At 39.7% G+C, this 9,613-nt stretch overlaps 1 protein-coding gene across 1 annotated transcript; it reads left to right on the top strand.

Moving 5' to 3' along the window:
• Positions 1–1,458: 1,458 nt before the first annotated feature.
• gosr2 (golgi SNAP receptor complex member 2) lies at positions 1,459–8,573 on the top strand. The gene is made up of 6 exons (XM_044050642.1): positions 1,459–1,631; positions 1,834–1,898; positions 4,217–4,325; positions 5,333–5,465; positions 5,569–5,709; positions 7,437–8,573. The coding sequence occupies exons 1-6, from the start codon at positions 1,603–1,605 to the stop codon at positions 7,596–7,598; spliced, it is 639 nt and encodes a 212-aa protein (XP_043906577.1). The 5' UTR covers positions 1,459–1,602; the 3' UTR covers positions 7,599–8,573.
• Positions 8,574–9,613: the final 1,040 nt, after the last annotated feature.

A 9,613-nucleotide genomic window follows, 5' to 3' on the forward strand; every position in this document is an offset into this window, starting at 1 on the left:
AATATAATGCGTTTTTTGCATGTTATTGTACACTGTAGTTTTAATGCACATGGCAAATAAACTCACCACTCAATCACATGTCCTTGCCTTTGATTTTCTGTGAGTTCATTATTTGTCAAACAAGAAAAAAAAATGTGTTAAAACAAGCAGGTAGTTAATTCAATATAATCTGAAAGAATAAAGATCTTAAAAACTAGATGGAGACCGAGGCTTTATATTGTCAAATTTAATGTCATATAATATTATTTTGTCTACATTTTTAAGTGTTTTAAAGCTGGTGCAATCATTTTGTCTCTGAGGATTATAAAGTAATATTTTTGATTTTATTTGGGTCAGGGTTATTTGATTTGAGAGCTTGACACAGACATATACTGTCCATCAGTGGATTAAGTAAAAGTGGGGACATCTGTGGTTACTGGGGATGATGTCACTCTGAGGTCCTGATGTAAATGATTGCAACATTATATCAGGCCCTGGCTCAGCTTTATCACCATTTTCTACTAACATGTTTTTTAAAGTAGCCTACAATAGACAAACTCAACATCTTTTGAGATTTGATGCTACCTGAAGGTTACCTATGGTGCTTTTGCACTACACGGTTCTAGCATGGCTTGGCACGACTCTACTTGTTTTATGCTTTTCCATTAGTGATTGTACCTGTTATCTGATACTTTTTTTTAGTACCTGCTCTGGCAAAGTTCCAAGCGATACTGACATGTGACGTCAACGGACTGCTGGCCACTGATTGGTCAGAGAGTGTCGTCACTGGAAGAGTTATGAGCATCACATCCAACACAAGAATTAAACTGAACAATGCCAAACTGTAGATCAGTTAAAAAATACTTAACATTTAAAAAGGAAATCTCTAAAATCTCAATATTTAACGAGAGGAGTCTGGTGTATTTAGTGACAGCACTCCTGAAACCCAGCGACCGTGAGCCGAATAACAACTCTTTCATCTGTATATCAGTTCAGTGACTGTGTGAGTCTGTGCTCCAGTCATGTAGGAAGTAGTTAACTAATCTTTTAATTAACTGGTTCTAATGATTCAGTACCCTGAAAACAACTGCTTTGCTCGTCACTAGTTTGTCTGTTTGTGTCACGTATAAAACGTCACTGCAATTTTGTGCAGCCGTGGTATGAATTTCTTCTTTCTTACTAGTAGAAAATAAAAATAAAAAACAGTTGGGAGTGTTGAGTATGTGCCTTTATTTGCTTTGCCTTAGTTTTGCACTTTCCCAACTAATGTCAATATAAAATTTTCCCCTCGAACCTCACTTACGGTGAGTAAAAGTACTTTTAAACTATTTACCGCCATATAAACAGATACATCCCTACAAAAGCTGAAGTAGATGTTTTCTGTGACTACAAATTCAAGGCGAAGTGAGCGCTCTTCGTTTTTCATCAATCTCTCTGTGACGTGGCGGATCTTCCGCTTTCCTACTTCCGTACACAAAGCTTCAGCTGATGACGTGTACACTGGCTGCTGTACCGTTAGCTAGCCTGCTAGCTTGAACCACCTGTCAGAACAGAGGTGTTGTAAATAGAAAAAGAACGACACTAAGGAAACGGGGAGCGGGGCATTTTGTCACATCAGGGAAAATGGAGACGCTTTATCATCAGACAAATAAGTGAGTGCGTTTGTCAGGAGTTAGAAAACGTCTTAGAAGATTGTTGCAGCTAGCTAACTAGTGACAGCACACCGGCTAATTTTGTTATCAGTATGAGTGGTTGTTCGCCGAGTTTCTTAATTCTTCAAATATTCATTGAAAAGTCGAGTTATATGTTTGCCTTTACCTTCGCTAATGCGATGTTGTTTGCTGTGAATTGAAGGCACATCCAGGAGATTCAGTCCATGATGGGGAACCTGGAGAAGACAGACCGACAGTCGGTTCACTGTGAGTCCTCAGAGCTGCTGCTCACTTCTGATTCTCCTCATTCAAAATAATGACAAAAAAGCCCACTCGGGACCCACAACAGGGCTTAAATGGGAAACTGCGAGTAGCAACCACCCACCCCCCGCAAAGCTAAGACTATTTTAACATCTGGATATCCCATGACATACATCATGACTAAGTTCTTCTTTGTCAAAATGAAAGTATTAGACATTAAATAATATACAATTTTATACAAGTGTTCTAATTAAAATGTAGATAACCACAATGTGAATTATTGATATGTGCATCTAAAATATTATCCAGCATGTAGAATCGAGTGTAATTACTATAATATATATAACTAGTCAGAATTCCATTGCAATTTAGTTGCAAAATATATACAATCTAAAGCTGGGGACACACTACACAACTCTCACTGATTTTGAAAAGACTTACTGGTTTCAGCAGATTTATTTATTTCTTTAACGATGACTGAAAGACTGAGGATCCCACATTTTCCAGAGTGGGCTCCAAAAATTCAAACATGTTTGCCTGCGACTGAGGTTGGGTCGGGTCTGTCCCCCTCACACACTAACAGATTTATATGCCAACTAGCCATACTGACCGTCCCAAACTAGTGATGACTGGTGCAGACTCTGCTCAACTGTGACTCGTGGGTAAAATCAGGCAAAACCTTGCATTGTGTACCCAGCTGTGACTGAGGTTGTGGATATCTCTGTCATTAAAATCAAATGACTGATGTAGAAGTGATACAGAGTGAACATCTTACTTTAAGGAAGCTGGGTTTGTATTACAGATCTCTGTATTTCAGCTCTTCGCAGTCAAAATGAAGAATGACTGCTATAAATGCTTCCCTTCATTATCATATTCAAACTGCCTGTTTTGTCAACACAAAATGGACAAATGTGGTGTTTCCTCTCATAGGAAACTTTGAAACTAGCAAAGATTTACATTTTAAAATGTAATATTGTAAAATTTGTGATTTGTTATTAATCAACTTATCAGTTAAAGTTAATGTACTATTCTTATCTGTTGTGGTGTTATTGTAGTGTACTGTATTGTCTCTATCTCAGCCTCTTCTAAGTTTTTTTATTTTAGTTTTTGTTGTTTGTTCAATTGAAGGAAATCATGTTAGGGGAAAAACAAACATGTAAATTAATGGGCTGCTCATGATGATCACGTGCAGCTTCTTATTACGAGTGTTGATGGGACCACTTCCACTGCACTCTCCTTAATTTCTGCTCAGTGCTCAGTCTTTGTTATGGCTGCCTGTTGCTCTCGCTAACTCTGACATAATGACTGTAGGGGGGGCTGCTGTGTCTCCCTGCTTGATTGTGTCCCGCGGCTGGTGCCTGCTCGAGCAGCTTGAGACCAGGCTGGTGCCAGGACAGGAAGCAGTGGGGTGGATGCAGTGACAGAAGCAGGGAGGGCTTCTTCTAGATAATGGTGGGAGCCAGGCAGCAGACAACACTGCCCCTCTTTCTCCTTTCCCAAATTATGACATCATGTTGAGTTTTAACGTCAGTGGGGATGAAGCACGCTAACTTCAAACGTTTATTAAAGAAAGAAAGGGGATTCCATCGATAAAAGCCACTGAAAGAGATCATTCTCCAAGAGTCACAAGGGAAGCCTAAGAAAATGTGATTTAGCATTAAAATGAATAGTCTGTTAAAGGTCCAGTAAGTGGCATCTAACGGTGAGACTGCAGATTGTAACAAATGTAGTGCAGGAACTGCAGTGGCCTTCAGATAAGAGACAGGATGTCATTCCGCGAAACACATGCTCTGCTTGATTTGATTGTTCGGTCTTCTCTAGAAACATAGCGGTGCAAGTAGGGATATATCTGATACAGTATTTATATAAATATATGGACTATAATAATTCTCTATGAAAGTTATTAAAAACAAAACTTTTCCTTATATATTATGGTTGAATTCTTAGGTTTAAGACAGTCTGATCTTTTTCTTGCACCTTTTTGCTCTCATATTTATCCCGTGCAGGTGTTTCATCAAATTGTAAGTAATTGTAAGAAAAATCCATCTTTCTGGAAATAAAACAACTGTACAGTAGCGGTAGACGATATGAGCTTAAAATATGTAATGGTAATCCATCATGTTAATAAAATGATGACATTTGTGACAATATTTTACAGAATTCACGGGGAAAAAAAGTGTTTGTTTTGATATGGAATGATATAAAGGTTCCTATCTCTCAGAAGTCAGGAACTTAAGGTTTTAGAATGTTAATAATCAGTTGCAGCCCTAACTGGATATAATTTATTGTCATTTTCTTCCTCTTCCTCCCCCCCAATACTCCAGTGTTGGAGAATGAGCTGCAGGCTAGAATCGACCAGATCTTCAACCACTTAGAGCGCCTCGAGATCCTGGCCAGCAAGGAGCCACCAAACCGCCGTCAGAACGCCAAATTGTGAGTTGGGACTGAGTCGATTGATGGTGGTGACCCTAAAGCCCCAGAGCTGGCAGGACGAGTCATATCTCATAAAATGCACAGGGAGGGCGTAGGAGATGAGACAGGCAGGCTGGTCCTGCCCTGTGGCGACACGGCTCTGTGAAAACATTTCCTCAGAAACCCCGTCATCACCAGCATTCCTGCTGCATTGGGCAAAGATTCATCTCTGAGCTGGGTAAACAGGCCTTAGGGGACACAGTCCACCCCATCCCACAGTGCTCCTCTGATCTGTGCACAGTGGAGCCTGAGTGAAGCTCAGCAGAGAGAGAAAGAGAGGGCTGTGAGGAACACTTGACACCAGCTGTGTGAGGTTCGAGGGGAAAATAAATGTTCTCACCAACCCGAGCAATGATAGGATGAGTGATGTCATCCAGCAGGTAGCTGAGTGAGTGTCATGGGATTCTACCAGGTTCACCAGTTTTTATACCACACAGATGGAGGATTTGTAGCATTTTACGTTACATTACATTAACTACAAGGTAAAAAAGTGTGGTAAAACTTTGAAAAAAGGATGAAATATTATGGTAATTCTTTCTTATTTGAACCAAAAGTCCCACTTTGGCAACAACAGTGGTAGTAGTGTGGTATTTAGACTGTAATATTAAGGTTATAGCTTGTAATGATAGGCACCATAGTTTTCTATCAATGTAATACTTTCACATGTAAATATTTATGAATCAGAATTTAAATAAGGTCCATATCTGTTCAATAAGTTATTACTTTTTGATTACTTTAATTACAAAATAATTTCCATACTAGTACCATTATATTTACTGTACTGCACTGACACTGAAAAGGACTTCAGTTATGTATTGTACTGATAAAAATATCCGTACTAGGACAATGAGGCTCCTGTAAGTTTTGTGAAATAATTTAAAATACATCAAATTTAGCACAAAAAGAAGTATAGAAATGATTATAGAGGTCATTTAACAGTTTCACTGTATCCTTTTCCTTCCCCTTAGACGAGTGGACCAGCTAAAATACGACGTTCAGCACCTGCGCACCGCTCTGCAAAACTTCCAGCACCGACGCTACGCTCGAGAGGCCCAGGACAGAGAGAGGGAGGAGCTAATGAGCCGCACCTTCACGACCAACGTTGGTCACACACATCACGTGCAAACACACTGGGGAAAAGTACACGGAACTGTAGTTGATGTTATGAAATGCTTAAACGGGCTGTTTGTTCTTTGTTTAACAGGACGCAGACACCTCCATCCCCATCGACGAGACGCTGCAGTTCAACTCTAATTTACACAACGCTCACAGAGGCATGGACGACCTCCTGGGCAGCGGCAGCAGCATCCTCAACGGCCTCAGGGAACAGAGGTCCACACTCAAGGTTCACTCACACTCAAGACTATAAAACGTTTTAGACTGAGCGGGCCTAAAATGGCACAATCAAAATGTCCAAATATAGTATTGTTTATGTTGTTCTCTTTTTGTGAGATAGAAATGTGAAGCAGAAGCGTAATAGTGCAACTGGTCATTAAGTGGAAGGCGGAAAATGAGCAGAGAATTCAGGTTCTGCTCATTTAAAACTAATGAAATGGAGGCACTTAACAAAAAGGTTTTGTTGTTATTTAAACATGTTGAAGCTAAAACAAGATCCCAGCAGTAGCTTGCATTTAATAAAATACAATACACAGTAGGTGTTTACTTTTCCAGGCCTAACGAGCTATTCACACGACCCAAAGTTTGGATTTGCTCAAGTTTATTTTTCAAAAATAGTGCAGTTAAAGGTCCAGTGAGTAAGATTTTGTGAGAATTACTGACACCTCATGGTAAGACTGCAGAATGCAGCAAACAAAAGACTCTGCTCACTCCTCCCTTTCCTGAACATGTCATGGGTGACCGTCACACAACCAGAAAGGATGTGTCGATCATTTAAGTGATAAGTTCCCACTTAGAAATGCAAAAACGCAAGTCGCAAATCCCGTAAAATCATGTGCCGTGTACACATGAAGTGCATATAATAGACTTTTTCTAAGGCCACGAAAACCAAACCGTTTTTATTTTAATGAAATTACTCACTTATACAAACATATTCATGGGTTGTTTATTCAATTTATGCCAAAATAACGTCCTTTTTCCATATTTACAAATGCTAGACTGCGCACTTCCTCCTGAAATGACACACATGACACTGTCGTCATATGGAATCCTTCAAAATAAAAGAATTTAAAGAAAAATATCACCACTTCTGGCTGCTATAGAGACATGTAACCTCAAGATGGCAGCCATATCTTAAGTACATACAAAAGGCTATTGTTTTTTTTTGTATTTCAAACCATTATGCACTTATTCAAAAGACCTTAAAGAAAGTCAAAATAAAGGGGGGGTGGAATAAAAGTGCTTTTTGACACTTTTAGAAACTCCTGTGGTGATCCACACTGTTGTCATGTAAGGCTGCAACGATTAACGGATTATTTTGATAATCCCTTAATCAGTTTAGAGTGTTTCTCTTATTTTCCAGCTCCTTCGATGTAAGAAATGATTACAACTGAATAATTTTGGTTTGTGGGCAAATGAAGACATTTGAGAACGTCATTAATTGAGGCACAGATCATTTTATGGACCAAACAACTCATCAACTTATATGAAAAAGAATTAGTTTCAGCTCTATTTACATGACAATGATGCCGTCACAAGGGAAAGTGCTTGTACTTAAAAATAAAAGAATAATGAAAAGAAAACTTTAGGCCCAGCCAAAAGTATAAAAAGACACAATACAGGACGAAAGCTTCCTCCTCTGACCCAGTGTCTTGTGCCCAAATTGATCACAATAGTCTCATTGTTGGCGTGCATGAGCTCCACTGGAGGGTGAGTCCTTGTTTCCAGGGAGGAGATGGTCTTCCTGGGTTTTTTTGCTTCAGGCCTCCTCTTATCAGGGCGTGTCTGCCGATCAGCACTCACAGCGCCGCCGTCGAGTCATGAGAACCCTCTGACTGCGAGCGGCGCGTCAGTGAGGGGCGTCGGCCCTCACCGCGTCCTTCGTAATCAGATCAATTGGCGGAGTTTGATCGCATCTAACGCGTGACTGTTTTGTGTTTTGACTCCGCAACACAGGGAACTCACAAGAAGATGCTGGACGTGGCCAACATGTTAGGGCTGTCCAACACGGTGATGAGACTGATCGAGAGGCGAGCCACCCAGGATAAGCTCATCATGATCGGAGGCATGCTGCTGACCTGCGTCTTCATATTCCTGGTCATCAGATACTTGGGCTGAGCGCCGTCGACGCATCTATCGATCGGTCGCGGACATTTCTGCAGCACATCATCCCTCAAGATATGAAAGAGCTAAAAAGCATTTTAAGATCAGGTTAATGTAATTTTTGGTATAAATGACTCTGCTCTAATCGCAGTATTTTTTATTCCACTTGGAGCTTCAAGAGGAACCTGGACTTTGTGCTGCTTCCCTCACACAACTGCAGTCCAATATCTTTTTGTTTAGTTTAGTTTGAAAACCACTCTGAAACTGTCAATTTCTCCTGTGACTGGACCCAGAAACACTTTTAAACCAGATATTTAAACTCGCCTTTCTTCTGCATTTAGAGAAGCTTTATTTTTATTCTTTTCCTTAATCTCTTACTAACACTGTCCTCGTCGTGAAGCATGACTTAACACAAGAAATGCAAACACAGTACTCATAAACAAATATGTTTTGTGTGTCTATGTTTACTCAGTTGGGCTGAAACTAACGATTATTTTCATGTTGGATTTTTGCCGCCGATGACATTCTGATTAAATCGATGACTTATTTCCATAAATTGTCAGAGAATGGCGTGAGAAGACAATCGGTTGTTTCATAAACACGGTTTTCTCCATTAACCATAGAAGAGCATAAAAAGCAGGAAACGTTCACTTTTAAGAAGCGGAAATAAGACAATGTGTGTAAAACAAAATATACTCAAATGGAGATTACAGTAAATCCTACGTTCATGAAAGTTCGAATGATCAGTTTTTTGTTTTTTTTTAGAATGTTTGGTTCACAAAGATGTTCCTTAACATGATCATGAAGTTCAAAGAACGCAGTGGGGTTTACGGTATTTTGGTGCGTGTGTACCAAATACCATGTGTTGTGAAAACCATTTGAAGCGGAAGCAATTTTGTAATTGTTGTACATGTTGTTCTTGGATTTACATCTGTCTAGTCTCACTATGTGAGTGATTTAATCCTCGTAATAAAACAAAAACATGTGTCACCTCCTTTGCTTGTTTTTAAAATGTCTTAACATAAACATGACCAGTTCTTGTTTTGTTTTTCCAAATGTGAGCAGCATCACTGGTAATAAAGACAAGTGACTGCCTTCACAAGACAAGGGAACAAGGAAACACCAAGAGCACCCTCTAGTGTTTGATATTTGACACTGAACCCTGCAGCATTAAGGTGAAGCTTATACTTCAATAAGTCCACGATAACACTTCAACATAATGTAAATCAGTTGCTTTTGGTGAAAACTAGATTTCAGCACCTTCTCTAGACTTTGTAAATCTGGCCCATGACATGAGAAAGTGACCAAGGCACAATTAACAAGGCATTTTCATAGAAGATGGATGAATGGATGGTTTTTACCTTCAAGCTCACTTTGCTTGTGTCCAAGACAAACCAGGCCCCCCAACCGGGACGCCTGTCCACACACACACACACACACACACACACCAAAGAATAAAGTGAATAATTACAAATGTTCATATGCAAAAAAATAAACAGTTGTAGGTTTCTGTTCCTCTTCTCACAGTGAATATGAATAAAAACCTGTCAAATATAAACCAAGGGAACTCTTGAGATACTGCCTTGTTTTCTTTGGTATTTTTTACGTTTCTTTTGTCGAACAGGCGCCGACAACAGGAACACGATCTGGACCAGCCGCTAAGTGACCTGATGAGATAGTCACAGAAGTTCAGAGGTCACAGAGATGTTGGATATAAATAGCTTAATAGATTTAAAGTGTGAGATTGTGATTTTCTAAATTTAATGTGATCTCTGGCGCCACCCTGAGGAGGACTTGGACCTCAGGTTGGAAACCATGGTTACAGAGAGCACTCCTTGGCAATAATTCAAGAAACACATATTGTGGTTTAGTTTTCAGATTTAGTAAATATTGACGCTTATATAACACAACATCACTTTCACCTCAGGGCCCATACAGACAAGGACAGGTTTTAGGAGAATCTGCTATAGTTTCGTATCGTTTTGGGGTTTTATTTTTGTCCACATTGGAACGGGTGTTTTGGGAGCCCT

The sequence above is a fragment of the Solea senegalensis genome, linkage group LG19, assembly GCF_019176455.1.
Source record: "Solea senegalensis isolate Sse05_10M linkage group LG19, IFAPA_SoseM_1, whole genome shotgun sequence".
NCBI classification, from domain to species: Eukaryota; Metazoa; Chordata; class Actinopteri; order Pleuronectiformes; family Soleidae; genus Solea; species Solea senegalensis.